Source organism: Nerophis ophidion, linkage group LG07 (genome assembly GCF_033978795.1).
Source record: "Nerophis ophidion isolate RoL-2023_Sa linkage group LG07, RoL_Noph_v1.0, whole genome shotgun sequence".
Classification (NCBI taxonomy): Eukaryota; Metazoa; Chordata; class Actinopteri; order Syngnathiformes; family Syngnathidae; genus Nerophis; species Nerophis ophidion.
This window is the reverse complement of record NC_084617.1, coordinates 79390946-79411065: the sequence shown is the minus strand read 5'-3', so window position 1 is coordinate 79411065 and position 20120 is coordinate 79390946. Positions and strand designations below refer to the sequence as shown.

At 40.4% G+C, this 20120-nt stretch overlaps 1 protein-coding gene across 2 annotated transcripts in view; it reads left to right on the top strand.

Annotated features, from left to right (window-relative positions):
- Positions 1 to 4240: 4240 nt before the first annotated feature.
- The window catches only part of LOC133556896 (rab11 family-interacting protein 1-like), a 31209-nt gene continuing 15329 nt past the window's right edge, over positions 4241 to 20120 (top strand). Inside the window, exon 1 of one of the 2 annotated variants that reach the window (XM_061907248.1) lies at positions 4241 to 4859. In XM_061907248.1, coding sequence (XP_061763232.1) covers positions 4510 to 4859 — 350 coding nt within the window. In that variant the 5' untranslated portion in view covers positions 4241 to 4509. The remainder of the gene's footprint in view (positions 4860 to 20120) is intronic. The other variant, XM_061907247.1, reaches the window with a different exon arrangement.

Here is a 20120-nt window from a genome sequence, read left to right as displayed (position 1 = left end):
ATTGTGAGGCAGACGCACTAACCCCTCTGCCATCGTGAAGCCCCTGCAGGAATAATGTTAAGACAAATCTACTCCTCACCAAATCTTACATGATTCTGAATACACTTAAAATAAGTATATATTATCAATCCATAAGTCAATGTTTATTCATATAGCCTTAAATCACAAGTGTCTCAAAGGGCTGCACAAGCCACAACGACATCCTCGTTTCAGATCCCACATCAGGGCAAGGAAATACTCAACCCGGTGGGATGACAATGAGAAACCTTGGTGCAATGGACATCGAGTGGGTCTACCATAATATTAAGTGTGTGTGTGTATATATATATATATATATATATATATATATATATATATATATATATATATATTAGCATATGTTTATTCAGATATTGTGCATATTTTTTTCAGATTTGTCAGTTGTCATTTTCAGTTGTATCAGTTCCAGCAGCATCTGAACTGCATAAGTCAATATAACTGTTGCATGTTCTACCAAGGAAGTTGCATTAACAGGAACTTGGGCTTCCGTTATGGATGGTATTGTAATCGCCCGTTCTCATTGTTTGAAGGGATGTCTTTGTGAAATACACAGAATGATATAGCATGTGTACCAGATCCGAATATGGACACTTTACTGGATTTAAGAGAGGATCGCCGATTTTCATCCATTAAATTTAGAATTTTGTGAGGGTGTGCATGTGTGTGTGGGCAATGGCAGCTAAAATATAAAAAAATCAAAGAGTCCTATTTTATTAACTGGCAATTTTATCATTGATCCATTCGCTTATCTTAAAAGCAATATGGATACTGAGCTCTGAGTATTTGGCCACCTGCCTTAACTCACATATAAAGTGCAATCCCATTCCTAACCCATAAGGTTCAATATGATGTTGATTCAGCTTTTGCAGCTATTACAGCTTCAACTCTTCTGGGAAGGCTGTCCACAAGGTTGCGGAGTGTGTTTATAGGAATTTTCCACCATCCTTCCTAAAGCGCATTGGTGAGGTCACAAGAAAGCCTGGCTCTCAGTCTTTGTTTTACTTCATCCCAAAGGTGTTCTATCGAGTTCAGGTCAGGACTCTGTGCAGGTCAGTCAAGTTCATCCGTCTTTATGGACCTTGCTTTGTGTACTGGTGCACAGTCATGTTAGAAGAGGAAGGGGCCCGCTCCAAATTGTTCCCACAAGGTTGGGAACATGGAATTGTCCAAAATGTTTTGGTGTCCTGGAGCATTAAAAGTTCCTTTCACTGGAACTAAGGGGCCAAGCCCAACTAATGAAAAACAACCCCACACCATAATTTCTCCTCCACCAAATTTCACACTCGGCACAATGCTGTCCGAAATGTACTGTTCTCCTGGCAATATCCAAACCCAGACTCGTCCATCAGATTGCCAGATGGAAAAGCATGATTATCACTACAGGGAACGCGTCTCTACCGCTCCAGAGTCCAGTGGCCAAGTGCTTTACACCACTGCATCCGACGCTTTGCATTGGACTTGGTGATGTATGGCTTGGATGCAGCTGCACGGCCATGGAAACCCATTCCATGAAGCTCTCTGTGTATTTATAAGGTCACGTGAAGTTTGGAAATCTGTAGCAACCAACTGTGCAGAAAGTCTTTGCACTATGCGCTTCAGCATCCACTTACCCCTCTCTGTCAGTGTGCGTGGCCTACCACTAGGTGGCTGTTGTTACCAAACTCTTCCATTTTCTTATGATAAAGTCGACATTGACTTTGGGATATTTAGGAGCGAGGAAATTTCACGACTGGATTTGTTGCACAGGTGGCATCCTATGACAGTTCCACGCTGGAAATCACTGAGCTCCTGAGAGCGGCCCATTCTTTCACAAATGTTTGTAGAAACAGTCTCCATGCCTAAGTGCTTGATTTTATACACCTGATTCTGATCATTTGGATGGGTGGCCAAATACATTTGGCGATATATATGTATTTCATAAAATAAGCAAAATAGTGTGCCAACAGAACAAGTGAAATATTGCTTACAGGGTAATCACAATCTCACAAGGAATTTGACTTGTTAGACTGTGCTCTCTTTGTACAATGTAAACAATAAATAATAACAATTAAGTGAAATATACAAGTACTTAAAGAGCTAATATGTGCAAGGCCATTAAAATGATATGAATACATCTGAATACAGAGAATCTGGAAAATTTTCACAGTGTTTCACTTTTTCCATGTCTTTGATTGATTGATTGAAACTTTTATTAGTAGATTGCACAGTACAGTACATATTCTGTACATTTGACCACGAAATGGTAACACCTGCATAAGTTTTTCAACTTGTTTAAGTCGGGGTCTACGTTAATCAATTCATGGTAAATTCATCTTATGTTACAGCCTTATTCCATAATGGACAATGTGAAAAAAACTGATGCACTGTATATTTCAGATTATATTATATATGTAGCATCATCTACAAAAATAGAAATAATTACTATTGCAACATTTAGTGGACACACGTAGAAAAGCAGTTTCCTTCATTCAAATTTCGGCTCATTTTTATACGTAGCAAACTCATCCTGCGGGCCGGATAAAACCTGTTCGCGTGCCTGATTCGGCCCTCGGGGCCGTACGTGCGAAACCCCTGATTTAATGTATTGTTCCAGCTGGCCAGATTGAAAAGATTAACGGGCTGCATGTGGCCCCCGGGCCTTAATTTGCCTAGGGCTGATCTAATACCAAACAGTTAGAGGGACAGTATTGGTCATACCCATGCTGATACTGATACTTTTTTACATAAGTGACTGATCCAATTTTTGATCCCAATTATAATTGGACAAAAACACAGGAATTAAATATTTTATGAGTGTGAATGTTGTCTGTTTATCTGTTGGGCCTGCGATGAGGTGGCGACTTGTCCACGGTGTCCACCGCCTTCCGCCCAGATGCAGCTGAGATAGGCTCCAGCGACCCCGAACGGGACAAGTGGTAGAAGATGGATGGATGGATGAGTGCGAATGTTGTCTGTTTATCTGTGTTGGCCCTGCGATGAGATGGCGACTTGTCCAGGGTGTATTCCGCCTTCCGCCCGGATGCAGCTAAGATAGGCTCCAGCACCCCCCGCGACCGCAAAAGGGACAAGCGGTAGAAAATGAATGGATGAGTGCGAATGTTGTCGTTTATCTGTTGGCCCTGTGATGAGGTGGCGACTTGTCCAAGGCGTACCCCGCTTTCCGCCTGGATGCAGCTGACATAGGCTCCAGCACCCCTTCTGCGACCCTAAAAGGGACAAGCGGTAGAAAATGGATGGATGGATGAGTGCGGATGTTGTCTGTTTATCTGTGTTGGCCCTGCGATGAGATGGCGACTTGTCCAGGGTGTACACCGCTTCCCGCCCAGATGCAGCTGAGATAGGCTCCAGCACCCCCCGCGACCCCAAAAAAGGGACAAGCGGTAAAAAATGGATGGATGGATGAGTGCGAATGTTGTCTGTTTATCTGTGTTGGCCCTGCGATGAGGTGGTGACTTGTCCAGGGTGTACCCCGCCTTCCGCCCGATTGTAGCTGAGATAGGCGCCAGCGCCCTCCGCGACCCCAAAAGGGAATAAGCGGTAGAAAATGGAAAATGGCCCTGCGATGAGATGGCGACTTGTCCAGTGTGTACGCCGCCTTCTGCCCGGATGCAGCTGAGATAGGCTCCAGCGGCCCCCAAGACCTCAAAAGGGACAAGCGGTAGAAAATGGATGGATGAGTGCGAATGTTGTCGTTTATCTGTTGGCCCTCCGATGAGGTGGCGACTTGTCCAGGGTGTACACCGCCTTCCGCCCGGATGCAGCTGGCATAGGTTCCAGCACCCCTCCTGAGACCCCAAAAGGGACAAGCGGTAGAAAAAAGGATGTATGGATGTATGGATATACAAATGGACAGGATTTTAGATATTAAAACGTGTAGGCTTTGTTGTTGTCCTACTTTGTACTAGGAATCAATGTGATATCCTATTATTTCATTTTTTGAAAAAAGATCAGTGTAAAAAAAAAAAGTAGGTCGTGTCGTCTTTAATCAGCCTTACGTGTGAATCCACTGACGTGTGCATTTGTTCTCCACACATGACTCATCTATAAACTGAATCAGTGCTTCATCTCGTTGGTTAACGGTTAACTACTATTGACGCCCTCTGCCATTACTGTCCAATCAGCGAGAGGCTTGAAATATAGACAGCCAGCCTCAGCCAATGAAATGTCGGTGTGCGGCGTGCCCCAATGTGAACAATAAACAACACGGAAGTAAGCCATTAACTTTCGGCAACGCAGAATGAAGAAGTCGCTTGCGACATTTTACGAAAGCGTCCTAAAATACGTACCTGTACTGTTTGTCAGCCTTTACTTCCGTCGTCTGGAGGTTTAGCTCGTATCGCTACGAGGAGGAGGGGGAAGAACTCGACACCAACCTGCGCTCGGTAACTTTACACCTCTGTGTCAGCGGTACCTCACAACACCGCCGGGAGCCTCCCTGCCACAGCCGCATTCGGTCCACGTCCCGCGGCCATGTCCCTGGTCGACTCCAGCCAGCAGTGGTTCCCCACCAGCGTCCAGGTCACGGTGCACCAGGCTCAGAACCTCCGCGCCAAGGGCAAACATGACAGCAACGACGCCTACGCCATCATCCAGGTGGCCAAAGACAAGTTTTCAACCTCGGTGGTGGAGAAGAGCAAGGCCCCGATGTGGAAGGAGGAGGCTTCCTTTGACTTGCCTCTCTTCCACCCGGGCAACGTCGAGCGCTGCACGCTGTACCTCGTCGTCATGCACCGAGTCCAGGGCGGACTCGACAAGTTCCTGGGCCAAGCGGTGGTCAACTTACTAGACCTGCACGAAAACACGGCTCGTCATAAACCAGCGTAAGTGATAACGCCATTATCAGTGTGCAAAGGGTCTTTCCTACAGATATTATTTGATCATTAGTCAGGTGCATCAATCATACTTGCCAACCTTGAGACCTCAGAATTTGGAGGGGGTATATATATTTTCAAGTATATATATATATATATATATTAGCCCTAGTGTCCATCCATCCATCTTCTTCCGCTTATCCGAGGTCGGGTCGCGGGGGCAGCAGCCTAAGCAGGGAAGCCCAGACTTCCCTCTCCCCAGCCACTTCGTCTTGCTCAGGGGTGTCAAACTTAAAGGCCTACTGAAATGAGATTGTCTTATTTAAATGGGGATAGCAGGTCCATTCTATGTGTCATACTGGATCATTTCGCGATATTGCCATATTTTTGCTGAAAGGATTTAGTAGAGAACATCCATGATAAAGTTTGCAACTTTCGGTGCTAAGAGAAATGTCCTGCCTCTACCGGAAGTTGCAGACGATGACGTCACATGTTGACGGCTCCTCACATATTCACATTGTTTTTAATGGGAGCCAACAACAAAAAGTGCTATTCGGACCGAGAAAACGACAATTTCCCCAATATTTTGAGCGAGGATGAAAGATTCGTGTTTGAGGATATTGATAGCGACGGACTAGAAAAACAAAAAAAAAGTTAAAAAAAAAAACACTTTTGCATTGGGATGGATTCCGATGTTTTTAGAGACATTTATTAGGTTAATTCTGGGAAATCCTTTATCTTTCTATTGTATTGCTAGTGTTTTAGTAAGTTGAATAGTACCTGAGAGTCGGAGGTGTTTGTCCACCGGTGTGTTGACGCGCAGTGTGTCGGGGAAGTCGACAGCAGCTGTACGGACGGCACAAGCTCAGCTGATATCCGGTAAGTAGCGACTTTTTAACCACAATTTTCTCACCGAAACCTGCTGGTTGACATTTGGTAGGGATCCATGTCCGCTTCACCGCGCGCTGATCCATAGTAAAGATTCACCTCCAGGAATTTTAAACAAGGAATCACCGTGTGTTTGTGTGGCTAAAGGCTAAAGCTTCCCAACTCCATCTTTCTACTGTGACTTCTCCAATATTAATTGAACAAAATGCAAAAGATTCAGCAACACAGACCTACAAAATACTGTGTAATTATGCCGTTAAAGCAGATGACTTTTAGCTGTGTGTGTGCGCAGCGCTCATACTTTCTAAAAACCCGTGACGTCTTGCGTACACGTCATCATTACACGACATTTTCAAGAAAAAACTCCCAGGAAATTTAAAATTGCATTTTAGTAAACTAAAAAGGCTGTATTGGCATGTGTTGCAATGTTAATATTTCGTCATTGATATATAAACTATCAGACTGCGTGGTGGGTAGTAGTGGGCGTCAGTAGGCCTTTAGGCCCACGAACAGGTTTTATCCGGCCCGCGAGATGAGTTGGCTAAATATACCATGAATTGATTAACGTGGACCCCGACTTAAACAAGTTGAAAAACTTATTGGGGTGTTACCATTTAGAGGTCAATAGTACGGAATATGTACTGTACTGTGCAATCTACTAATAAAAGTTTCAATCAATCAATCAAAGTATAAAAATTAGCCAAAATTTTGGAATGGAAGAAACCGCTGTTCTAAATGTGTCCACTGGATGTCGCAATAGCAATTCTTTCTACCCTTTATGGATAATGCTACATATGAAAAGAAAGAAAGAAATAAACCACATGATGTAAGTGCACCAGTCGAGGAAATTGAGCAAACTACTTAAAAAACATCCTGTAATTTGAATTTGATATTATTTGTTTATTTTGATAGATTGAGAATTAACACTAATGAGTTGACTGATTAACATTATCACATAATTTATTCAGAAAGTATAAATAATGACAAAGATAGAATACTATTAATCGCAACATGTAAAAAAATCAATATTATGATTTGCACATTTTCAGAACGTGCTTGTTCTATTTTTAATACATTTTAAATTGAAGTTGTCTTTATTTTTAAGTTATCGTGCCATGATTTTAGCTGTCCGGCCCACTTGGGAGTAGATTTTTCTCCATGTGGCCCCCGATCTAAAATGTTTTTGACACAGCTGGTCTAGCTCTTCCCGGGGGATCCCGAGGCGTTTCCAGGCCAGCCGGGAGACATAGTCTTCCCAACGTGTCCTGGGTCTTCCCCGTGGCCTCCTACTAGCTGGACGTGCCCTAAACACCTCCCTAGTAAGGCGTTCGGGTGGCATCCTGACCGGATGCCCAAACCACCTCATCTGGCTCCTCTCGATGTGGAGGAGCAGCGGCTTTACTTTGTGTTCCTCCCGGATGACAGAGCTTCTCACCCTATCTCTAAGGGAGAGCCCCGCCACACGGCGGAGGAAACTCATTTTGGCCGCTTGTACCCGTGATCTTATCCTTTCGGTCATGACCCAAAGCTCATGACCATAGGTGAGGATGGGAACGTAGATCGACCGGTAAATTGAGAGCTTTGCATTCCGGCTCAGCTCCTTCTTCACCAAAATGGATCGGTACAACGTCCGCATTACTGAAGACGCCGCACCGATCCGCCTGTCAATCTCACAATCCACTCTTCCCTCACTCGTGAACAAGACTCCTATGTACTTGAACTCCTCCACTCGGGGCAGTGTCTCAACCCGGAGATGGCCCTAGTGTGTGACTGTGAATGTTGTCTATCTGTGTTGGCCCTGCGATGAGGTGGCGACTTCTCTGCCTGATATTAGCTGAGATAGGCACCGGCGCCCCCCGCGACCCCAAGGGGAATAAGCGGTCGTATATATATATATATATATATATATATATATATATATATATATATATATATATATATATAATCCGTTCATGAAGTAGTATATCTGTTCGGTCATCGTGGAGTAATTGAGTCTGTTTCGCTGATTGGAGAGCTAGCTTCTCAAGCTAGTGTGTTCATGATGATTGCTTTGGTTTTGTTTGATCAACTGTTTTACTGCCGTGTTACAGACACCGTTTGCAAACATGTAATGTATGTAAATAAATGGGTTGATAAATAAATGGGTTGTACTTTTATAGCGCTTTTCTACCTTCAAGGTACTCAAAGCGCTTTGACACTACTTCCACATTTACCCATTCACACACACATTCACACACTGATGGAGGGAGCTGCCATGCAAGGCGCCAACCAGCACCCATCAGGAGCAAGGGTGAAGTGTCTTGCTCAGGACACAACGGACATGACGAGGTTGGTACTAGGTGGGATTTGAACCAGTGACCCTCGGGTTGCGCACGGCCACTCTCCCACTGCGCCACGCCGTCCCTAAAATAAACATTATGCAACTGGTAAATAAACATTTACCAAATCTTTCTGCGTAAATAACTAATTTCGCAACATATATATCTGCGGCTTATAGTCCGGTGTGTCTACTACAGTATATGGAAAACTTTTTTTCTTTCTAAAATTTAGTGGGTGCGGTTAATATACCGGGGTGCATTTAGGCTATAGCTCATGTGCTAACCAGTAGCTACAGTAAGTATGTTCCGTCCAGTCCAAGCAATAGCACATGGCTAATTGCCCTTTTTTTGTTTTTATAAAACAAGTTTTCAATTGTCGTCTTTTCTCTATCAATGAATCAATCAGTTTATTTATATAGCCCTAAATCACAAATGTCTCAAAGGACTATCAGTTGTGTGTTCTCTCTGTGACAAACCTAGCTGATGTCTGGTTCAGAGCTCATATGTTGGTGTAAAAGCCAGATAGTTTGAACTAGGCTCACCCTAAAATCAATGTTTCACATTGTTGCTGGCAATTCTGCACATTCTTCCCAGCCATTAACTCAGCGCGCTATCCTTTCACACCCTGATGTCTTAGATGACAATTCCAGTTTGTTGTCAACATGGGTGTAACATTGAAGCATACACACACCCTTTCATTGTATGTAAGTTTTATCAAGAGACTCCCATTCACTGTGTGACGTTCTTATTTTTCAAAAGACCTTTTATAAATGCTGATCTCTTCATTGTTGGAATTAGCGTTGGTTATTTTGGTTACGTGACGTATATTTTTTATGTTCTAGGACAAGTTCTGCCTATGTTGGTTCTGTACTACAATTGAACTGCCAACTATCTTTAAATGCTCTACTTGCTTTGTTTTGAGGACAGTCCAATTGCAGGGTGGCTATTGGATTGTTTGACCTTGAGGTTGACTGTATTAGATTGCTCCCATGACATGACATGCTGGCACGGGGTGTGTGACTAAGAACTTTTTTTTCCAGCTGGGAAAGTTTTACTGTTGCCTCTAATAACATACGACTGTTTTAAGGAGTTAAGGTCATGGGATTGCTAATGTTTTTTTTAAACCCATGCATTCAATTATATTGGCTAATAAGTAAGCAAAAGGGTACATTTACAAAATGTTATAATCATTTGGGTGTCCTCAAAGTTCCTTTTAACTGTCTGCACAAACCTTGGAAATGAATCATAATTTTTGCATATGTGCGAACTAGGGCTGGGCAGTATGACCCCAAATTCATGTCACGGTATAAATTGAATCCCTCAACGGTAACAGTATATATCGCATTATAAATGTCACAGTGTACAACTTATAAGGAAAGCGTTTCTGAATGGGTTTTGTAGTTTCCGAGCAAATCTAAATTGAATTAAAAAAACAACAGAAAAAGCAAAGACGTAATGTAATTTTTCAAGAGCGCCTTTATTCCGCCCACAAAGCCTTTTAAATAAGAATTAGTTAATCAAATCAATATACCTAGAAGTTATCTTCTAAAATGTTATCTCTTTAAAACACGCTGTAAAAATGCATATCCTCTCACAGTATGCCTTGTAATAGCCACAAACTGGATGATACAGTTTTTAATCAGGATACAATTTGAAAATGTGTTAAAAGGCTTCATGGAATAAGAAATGCAAATGATGCATGTGTTTGCAAATGGATGACTGACTGAAACATTTTAGAATGATATTTGCATCCGTCTGCTAGGAGATGGCGACTTGTGCAGGTTGTACTCCGCCTTCTGCCCAATTGTAGCTGAGCTAGGCACCAGCGCACCCGCGACCCCAAAGGGAATAAGCGGTAGACAATGAATGGATGGATGGATTTGCATCCGTAAATAAGCTAAGTCAATTTACAATCTTTAATAGATTGCTCCAAGTTGTTTAAAATAGGTACAATAAAAGTACAAAGTGTTATTATTCATTCACTTACTGCCTCCTCACTAACATTCAGGAGTGACATCTATTCACTATTATCATCCACTCCTATTAAAACTTTACTAAAAAGTTAGACAATGTAAAAGGTAAATGATCTGCATCGGATAACAAATGACAATATGCCTGGAAAAAAAGACAAAAGTAACAGGACATTGCTGAGTCTTCTTACCGCCGTATTTTTGGTACTATAAGGCACAGTTAAAATATTTTATTTTTTTCAAAATTCGACAGTGCGCCTATTGTACTGATTAACTCTGGTTGTGCTTATGGACCTCAAAGCAATTTTATTTGATGCATGGTTTACTGGTAAGTGTGAGCAGTAAATGGCAGTCACATATGAGATTCTTGTGGCCTGCAGGTTGACGCCTGTTCAATAAATAACTCAATTAAGTACAGGTTAGTTAGCAAGAAAGTCCAAAATTCAGATTTTTCATTGAGAATATAGAACATTAAACACATCACTCAAAAAGCTGTCAAAATGTTTCGGTACCACTCTGGTAAGCTACGAAGTCACTTGATGGATTGTCGCAGCATTACGGCTATCGTAGTTTTAGACGTGCTGTGCTCCAACATACAAGTATTATTATGGTGTGTGTATAAGGGCCCAAGATGTCACCTATTAGAAGACATCTTATCTGCAGTTTTGTTACGACCTATTATGCAAAACCAACTTTTTTACCTATTAGTGCCTGCTGTTGTGAAAACTTGCGCTGGTTCGCCATTGAAGCCTGTGCCGTCAATAACCTTCTTTTCTATCCTCTTGCTGTGGGCATTCATCCCCTGCATTTTCAAATTTCTAGTATAATGTACAGTGCTTACTTATATCTGTCAGTAGACTTGCTATGGAAGCACTAAACAGTGCCTGTACAACAAAAGATGACAGGGAGAAGACGCCCAAATAACCACAATTACATGTTATACAGACCACAAAGAAATGTTTTAAATGTAGAAAAAAAATAATCATAACCCCTTTAATGCTCCTTATAATCAGGTGAACCTTTTGTATGAAAATAGACCTGAATAGGGTCGAGTGTTGGTTGATGATTATCTGCTTCCGTGGGTTACTGGTCAACCAGCCCAGCTATGATATTTTATTTGCTTAACAAGCACGCCAAATTCCTTCTGTTTCTGAATTAAAGTTTTACTCATTTAATTTCGAAAACCTTACATGTTTAGACTACTACTAAGATACTACAAACCCCGTTTCCATATGAGTTGGGAAACTGTTAGATGTAAATATAAACAGAATACAATGATTTGCAAATCCTTTTCAACCCATATTCAATTGAATGCACTACAAAGACAAGATATTTGATGTTCAAACTCATAAACTTAATTTTTTTTGCAAATAATAATTAACTTAGAATTTCATGGCTGCAACACGTGCCAAAATAAGGGCATGTTCACCACTGTGTTACATCACCTTTTCTTTTAACAACACTCAAACGTTTGGGAACTGAGGAAACACATTTTTGAAGCTTTTCAAGTGGAATTCTTTCCCATTTTTGCTTGATGTACAGCTTAAGTTTTACAACAGTCCGGGATTTCTGTTGTCATATTTTAAGCTTCAAAATGTTCAATGAGAGACAGGTCTGGACTACAGGCGGGCCAGTCTAGTACCGGCACTCTTTTAATATGAAGCCGCACTGTTGTAACACGTGGTGTGGCAGTGTCTTGCTGAAATAAGCAGGGGCGTCCATGATAACGTTGCTTGAATGGCAGTATATGTTGCTCCAAAACCTGTATGTACCTTTCAGCATTAATGGGGCGTTCACAGATGTGTAAGTTACCAATGCCTTGGGCACTAATGCACCCCCATACCATCACAGATGCTGGCTTTTGAACTTTGCGCCTTTAACAATCCGGATGGTTCTTTTCCCCTCTGGTCCGGATGACACGATATCGAATATTTCCAAAAACAATTTGAAATGTGGACTCGTCCGACCACAGAACACTTTCCCACTTTGCATCAGTCCATCTCAGATGATCTCGGGCCCAGAGAAGCCGGCGGCGTTTCTGAATGTTGTTGATAAATGGCTTTTGCTTTGCATAGTAGAGCTTTAACTTGCACTTACAGATGTAGCGACCAACAGTATTTAGTGACAGTGGTTTTCTGAAGTGTTCCTGAGCCCATGTGGTGATATCCTTTAGAAATTGATGTCGGCTTTTTGATACAGTGCTGTCTGAGGGATGGACGGTCATGGCCATTCAATGTTGGTTTCCGGCCATGCCGCTCACGTGGAGTAATTTATCCAGATTCTCTGAACCTTTTGATGATATTATGGACCGTAGATGTAGAAATCCTTAAATTTCTTGCAATTACACTTATAGAAACGTTGTTCCTAAACTGTTTGAGTATTTGCTCACACAGTTTTAGACATAGGGGTGTACCTCGCCCCATCCTTTCTTGTGAAAGACTGAGCATTTTTTGGGAAGCTGTTTTTATACCCAATCATGGCAGCCACCTGTTCCAAATAAGTGTTTGATGAGCCTTCCTCAACTTTATCAGTATTTATTGCCACCTTTCCCAACTTCTTTGTCATGTGTTGGTGGCATCAAATTCTAAAGTTAATGATTATTTGCAGTTTGAACATCAAATATCTTGTCTTTGTAGCATATTCAACTGAATATGGGTTAAAAAAGATTTGCAAGTCATTGTATTCCGTTTATATTTACATCTAACACAATTTAATTGTCCAGGCCAAATAGCCTTTGTTTGCTATCTTTGAACGTATAGTGTAGTAATAGTGCAACAACACAACGGTAAATTGTTAGTTTCTTCTCGGGACTGCTTTTGTGTCTTTGCATGCACTTCCTGCTTGTACGTGTCGACCAGACCACAGTGAGCAACGGGCCTAAACACCAAACAAATTCCTCGGACCGGCGAGCAATTTATATTCAATATAATTGTTAATTATGAAGAACATGGACGCTTTAAAGTAGCCATTGCTTAAAGTGACTGTTTGCAACCTGCCTCCAGGGCGCTAACTTTCAAAAGTGTTTTAAGCAGTATATCCTGCCCGCTTTTGGCTTCGAGTTCGATCACCGCGGCCCAGGTAACACGCACGCGCTTTAGTATAGGTGTTGATATCACTTTCTGCAACAATGTATTTCATTATAGTGTGTCTATATAGAAACCCCAATGCAAACAGTGATTTTTATGAACAACTTAAACCAGTAGTTCTAAAATGGGGGTACGCGTACCTCTGGGGGTACTTGAAGGTATGCCAAGGGGTATGTGAGATTTTTTTTAAATATTCTAAAAATAGCAACAATTCAAAAATCCTTTATAAATATTTTTATTGAATAATACTTCAACAAAATATGAATGTAAGTTCATAAACCGTGAAAAGAAATGCAACAATGCAATATTCAGTGTTGACAGCTAGATTTTTTTTGTGGACATGTTCCATAAATATTGATGTTAAAGATTTCTTTTTTTGTGGAGAAATGTTTAGAATTAAGTTCATGAATCCAGATGGATCTCTATTACAATTCCTAAAGTGGGCACTTTAAGTTGATGATTACTTCTATGTGTAGAAATCTTTATTTATAATTGAATCACTTCTTTATTTTTCAACAAGTTTTTAGTTATCTTTTTATCTTTTTTTCCAAATAGTTCAAAAAAGACCACTACAAATGAGCAATATTTTGCACTGTTATACAATTTAATAAATCGGAAACTGATGACATAGTGCTGTATTTTACTTCTTTATCTCTTTTTTTTCAACCAAAAAAGCTTTGCTCTGATTAGGTGATACTTGAATTAAAACAATGTTCACAGGGGTTCATCACTGAAAAAAGGTTGAGAACCACTAACTTAAACTTCTCCCAACAACTGTGACATATCTAAATAAATTATTTTAATGGGTGATTTTAGCATTAATTGGAACATAAAGAAGGACCATGCAACTCTTCGACATATTAGTAATTATATTAACTTAACGCAAATGATTAAAAAACAACCAGAATAACACATCACTGAGAGTCTAATAGACCTGTTATTTACTAACCATGCTGAAAGTAAAAAAATAGGTGACAGATTAGAAATACAAGTTGATAATGATCTGATAAATAATTCAGGAGAATTAGCAACTGAATTGACCTTTTTTTTAACTCTCTCAATGAAATAACACAAACGTTTAGTACGTCGGAAAATGCCCTTAAGTCGATTGATCCAGAACAGTTGTTAGTTAGAACAAATAACTGATCCAGAAGTGGCAAACATTATTAAGTCTGAGACCTTCGAAGGCCAAAAATGCCTATGACCTTGACACACTTCTTAAAAGGAGTACGAAGAAGCAGAGCTTATTTTATCCTACTTTGTGAACACTTGTAGTTTGAACAGTTTCTTAAACTGAATTATATTGGTGCTTTGTTTGATATATTTGCTTAATATATTAATCCATTCTATAATCTAATTCCTCATACGGATATGGTAAAGGTTTTAAGTGTTGTACGTGCATACAAATGTTTTAAATTACATTTTCCTCTAAGGTTATATTTCTCTTTTGTTGAGAATAATTATTGTACATTCTTGGGTAGCATGCAATAATTTGCTTTGTGCATAATTTTAGCCGTTTGTAAATGCACCAAATCGTTGAATTTCAATATATGGGATTCAACAAATAAAGGGTTTGTATGTTCTCTCTATTCAACATTATCTATAATTCTAATTGATGTTTTTTTTTAACACCGATAGTGAATGAAGCGCACATTTGTCAAAGTCTCCACATATTTCTACAAAATAAATCCGATATGGTAACACTAGTGTGCAGTTAGAGAATATGAAGAGATTTTTGGTCCAGATCATATTTTACTTTATTCATTATTGACGTGTTTCTTGATACTTAATGTTGTATATTTTTTTACATGACGTTTCCATTTTATTTTATCATCTACTGTTACATCCAAAAATTTATTTTCTTTTACCATTTCAATTTATACTGTATTTTTATTTGTGTTTAACTTTCCCTTCCCTTACCGAATAGCATTATTTTAGTTTTACTGAGATTCAAATATAGCCTGTTTTTTTCAAACCATCTTTCTAATTTGTTAATTTTTTCTGTTATTTGTATCAGCTTCTGTGTGTTCTCTCCTAAACAAAAAGCAGTTGTATCATCTGCAAACAATACGAACTTTAAGTCCTTTTGTAACTTTACAAATGTCGTTTATAGAAAGATTGAACAATTTTGGTCCAAGTATTGATCCCTGAGGTACGCCACAAGATATTTTCAGCTCTGTAGAGTTGTGTTCGCCTATTTTCACGTATTGCTTCCTGTTGGTAACGTAGCTTCTTACCCAGTCCAAGACCAACCCACTGATTACATACCTCTCTAATTTGTTTATTAAGATACCGTGATTAATTGTGTCAAATGATTTTGTTAAATCCATAAACACTGCAGCAGCACATTTTTTTGCTACCTATTGCATTGGTAATCTTTTCCTTGGCTCTGTATCCCTATTGGTTGTCTGTGAGTGTTTGATTTTTATAAATAAATTTGTCCAAATTGTAGAAGTAGAGAAACAGGTCTGTAGTATGTAAATTGGTTGTTTGTCACCAGTCTTATGAATTGGTACGACCTCTATATTTTCATTTTATATGGGAATTTTCCTGTTTGAAATGATAAGTTGCTGATATATGCGAACAGTTCTGAAATGTCTTCAATAACCTTTTTTATCATTTTCATATCAATACCGTTACAATCATTTGAGTTCTTGGATATACATTTTCTTCACAATATTGATTATTTCATCTTTTGTCACACCTTTGAGGAACATCGAGTGGGGTTTTCTGTCTGTAGTGTCATACAAGTCCTCAACTGACTCGGGATCTGGAATCTTTTCCTTCAGATTTAGTCCAATGTTCACAAAGTACTTATTGAAGCTTTCAACTCCTTTGTTCATATTGTAATTTTTTACATTTCCATCTGAGATGTATTTAGGATTATCCTTCTTAGCACCATTTGATGCTATTTAGGATGCCTCATCTTGCTCTCGTATTGTTTTTTGTGTTTGTGCCGGTCCAATAATTGAATGTAATATTATTTTCTTGTTTTGTGGTATCATTTAGCTAGATAGCCCACATGTTTTCAGCACTTTCGGTTTGCTTACTTCCTGTAACTGTAGTGTAGGGAAGCTCTTCTAATTTTGATCCTTTTTAATGAGAGGACCCAACACTTCCTTTAAAAAAAGCAAATCACACTCACAGCAAAAAGAATCAATTTCATTCTGCATAATTTTAAACAAATCAAACCTTCAATGACAAGTAAAGTTGCTAAAATGTTTTTGCACTCGATATTTTCCCACAGAGATTACTGCATCACAACCTGGTCACTCTCTGGAAACACTATTAAAATTTGTAGAAATGTTATTTAAAGATATATAAAAATCATTGATCAAAATTCTCTGTCATTCCATCACAGTGCAACATTTTGATAAAATATAAAATGCTTAACTTAGAAACATTTTTTCATTTTAAAAAGAGCTGTTTAATTGACAAGTTCTTCACGGACTAGCCCTACTCCCACTCTCCACATCGATCAAACTGAGGGCTGACAGAGGTTTTGGGACCAAATCCTCCTCCAGGGGAGACATTGACATCCCCCACAGAACAACAACCTTTGGACAAACTGTTCTGTTAGTCCAAGGAAGTAATTTTTGGAACAGAGGTACCAGTAATGGAGTATGTCCTACTTCTTACACTTTTGAAAAGCATCTTAAATTGTTTCTTAAAAATTCCAAGTCATGTCATCACTTTGACGAATTTCATTGTGTTTAGTGTTGTGTTGTTGAAATTCTAATGTTTTATTGTTTTTGTTGTTATGTTTTTGGACTACTAATGTAAATGAGCTAATATGATATAATCTGGCTCATTTACAATATTAATTCAGATTGTTCATCAATGTGCACTGTCTTGAATAAAAAACAAATTCACTCACACTAATATCATGGAAATAAACAGACATTAGGTCATAGTTTGTTTTACTAAAGTGTAAGTAAATGAAATACAGTTAATATCTGATGTCATTTACCTTTTGTCTCATTTGTGTACTGTCTCCTTGTCCAACGAAGTCAGAGTAGCAAGTTGCTGAGGTCGTCGTCATACTCATCTGTAAATACGTTTAAAAGAGTCTGTCCGCTTCCCGTAGCTTTCAAATTGAAATGAACTGTTTGTACAAAATAATAAACAACAATCAACTACATATAGTTTAAAGACTACGGCTACTGTATGATCAGTGTCAGAACTTTGTCAGCATTGCCCGCAGTAAGTCGTACACGTTTCCAGTGAGGGTTGGACTCCGCCAAGGCTGCCCTTTGTCACCGATTCTGTTCATAACTTTTATGGACAGAATTTCTAGGCGCAGTCAAGGCGTTGAGGGGTTCCGGTTTGGTGGCCGTGGGATCAGGTTTCTGCTTTTTGCAGATGATGTGGTCCTGATGGCTTCATCTGTTCGGGATCTTCAGCTCTCACTGGATCGGTTCGCAGCCGAGTGTGAAGCGACCGAAATGAGAATCAGCACCTCCAAATCCGGGTCCATGGTTCTCTCCCGGAAAAGGGTGAAGTGCCATCTCCGGGTTGGGGAGGAGACCCTGCCCCAAGTGGAGGTGTTCAAGTACCTAGGGGTCTTGTTTACGAGTGAGGGAAGAGTGGATTGTGAGATCGACAGGCGGATCGGTGCGGCGTCTTCAATATTGCGGACGTTGTACCGATCCATTGTGGTGAAGAAGGAGCTGAGCCAGAAGGCAAAGCTCTCAATTTACCGGTCGATCTACGTTCCCATCCTCACCTATGAACATGAGCTTTGGGTCATGACCGAAAGGACAAGATCATGGGTACATACATCCATCCATCCATCCATTTTCTACCGCTTATTCCCTTTTGGGGTCGCGGGGGGCGCTGGCCCCTATCTCAGCTACAATCGGGCGGAAGGCGGGGTACACCCCAGACAAGTCGCCACCTCATCGCAGATCTTTGGTACAAGCGGCCGAAATGAGTTTCCTCCGCCGGGTGGCGGGTCTCTCCCTTAGAGATAGGGTGAGAAGCTCTGTCATCCGGGAGGAACTCAAAGTAAAGCCGCTGCTCCTCCACATCGAAAGGAGCCAGATGAGGTGGTTCAGGCATCTGGTCAGGATGCCACCCCAACGCCTCCCTAGGGAGGTGTTTAGGGCACGTCCAACCGGTAGGAGGCCACGGGGAAGACCCAGGATACGTTGGGAATATTATGTCTCCCGGCTGGCCTGGAAACGCCTCGGGATCCCCCGGGAGGAGCTAGACGCAGTGGCTGGGGAGAGGGAAGTCTGGGCTTCCCTGCTTAGGCTGCTACCCCCGCGACCCGACCTCTGATAAGCGGAAGAAGATGGATGGATGGACTACGGCTGAGTAAAAAACAGTCCAAGACAGTTTCATTGATCAGCGTTTCTCAGCACAAAGATGCCACACAAATATTCCTGCGTGTCGAAAGTTTCTTTCGTTCTTTCTTTCCGTTTTTCAAGTTTGTTGTTACAGAAATACACAAAAAATGAAAAAACAAGTCGCTGCGCATATTCTGATGGCGGTCGTGTGTTTCAAAAATAAGTTTAGGAACGGCTCCAACTATGTTCAACCAATCAGTGTTTTGGGCACCTTCCAAAAGTCCCACTTCCCGAAGAACTAAAACTACTTGTTTGATGGAAACACTGGGGAAATGTATTTACCCGGTTAAATGGGAACAGGGCTTACAGGTGAACTAAAGATCGAACCCGCAACCCTCATGTTGAGAGACAACCACGCTACCACCCGAGCCATGCTGCCCCAGGAATGAAAGGAAAGTCAGCTGCATATATAAAGAATGTAACTCACACAATGCTTTGTACAGATACATAAATAATTATGTATTATCACGTTCTCAGTAGTATTGTGATTCAGGGGGGTCGTAGGAAAAATGACAGAAAATAATTAAAAAGCCCTGCAGTAAAGTAAACGAGCAATTGCAGTAGAAGTAAATGGTGTGATTAATCTGCATTTACACACAATTAATGCAATATTTTTTTTTGATTAATCACTTGTTAACCCGCTAACTTTTGTCAGTTTTTTGTGTGTCAATATTTTAGACTTGATACTTCTTTGCATTTTACCCGTGTTTGATTTGGGTGGGAGATGAGGAGCACGTCTGAATTAGAGCAACCTTCATAGCTTAGTGCTGCGTGTCAGAAGAATGTTGGTTCACTACCATGCATGTCTTTACACTTATCTTCCCTGGACTTTTCTTCCATGACATTAAATTAACTGCACCAGTAAACACCACATGAATGGCAGATAACCCTTACATTTTTGTAAATGTAGAGGCAGGATTGAAATCCAAATACTTGTTACTTACTGCTTGAAAATATAATGAATATCATGTAAAAAAAAATTCATGCACACAGTGACCTTATTTTAGTGGTTGACATAACGCTCTGTGTTTAGTGCACACATTCACAGCAACAAAAGCCAAATGTACAGACTAATTGTTTTGATTGGCCCTCCAGAACACTCCCTTCTATAAAGGCTGATCGTTGACAACAGTGAGTAGGCTGAACAAGCCTGTAATTGTCATGCTTGATGTACACTTCACATGCTGCTCCTAAGAGAGATTGGGCAGTGTTACACATTCCCATCGGTCCATGAGAGAGTAAAGAGCCATCATTACAAATAATCAGTTCATCAAGGGGTGTAATCTATCAGTGAAATCATGTAACAGATGTTCACAAATTTTTAAGTAAAAACTGATTTCCAGGCTTCTGAAACATGCGATCCCACTTCTTAAAATCAACACTTACCCTTTAATACAATTGTGCTGCTTGGTATGATGTGTTTGGGTGGCGGTGACACGTCTACACCAACCAGCCCATTTAACAGTCTGAGTCTTGAGTTTACATCACAGTGACTTTCAAACACATTTGTTATTACTGGGAGCTGTTGGCTTTGTCTGCTATTTACAAAAATAAAATAAGCTTGGACTAACGAACACACTACATACTCACTTGGGGTGCTCAAAAAGTACATTTATATCCGAATCGCAATTTTTATTTATTCTTCCATCCATCTATC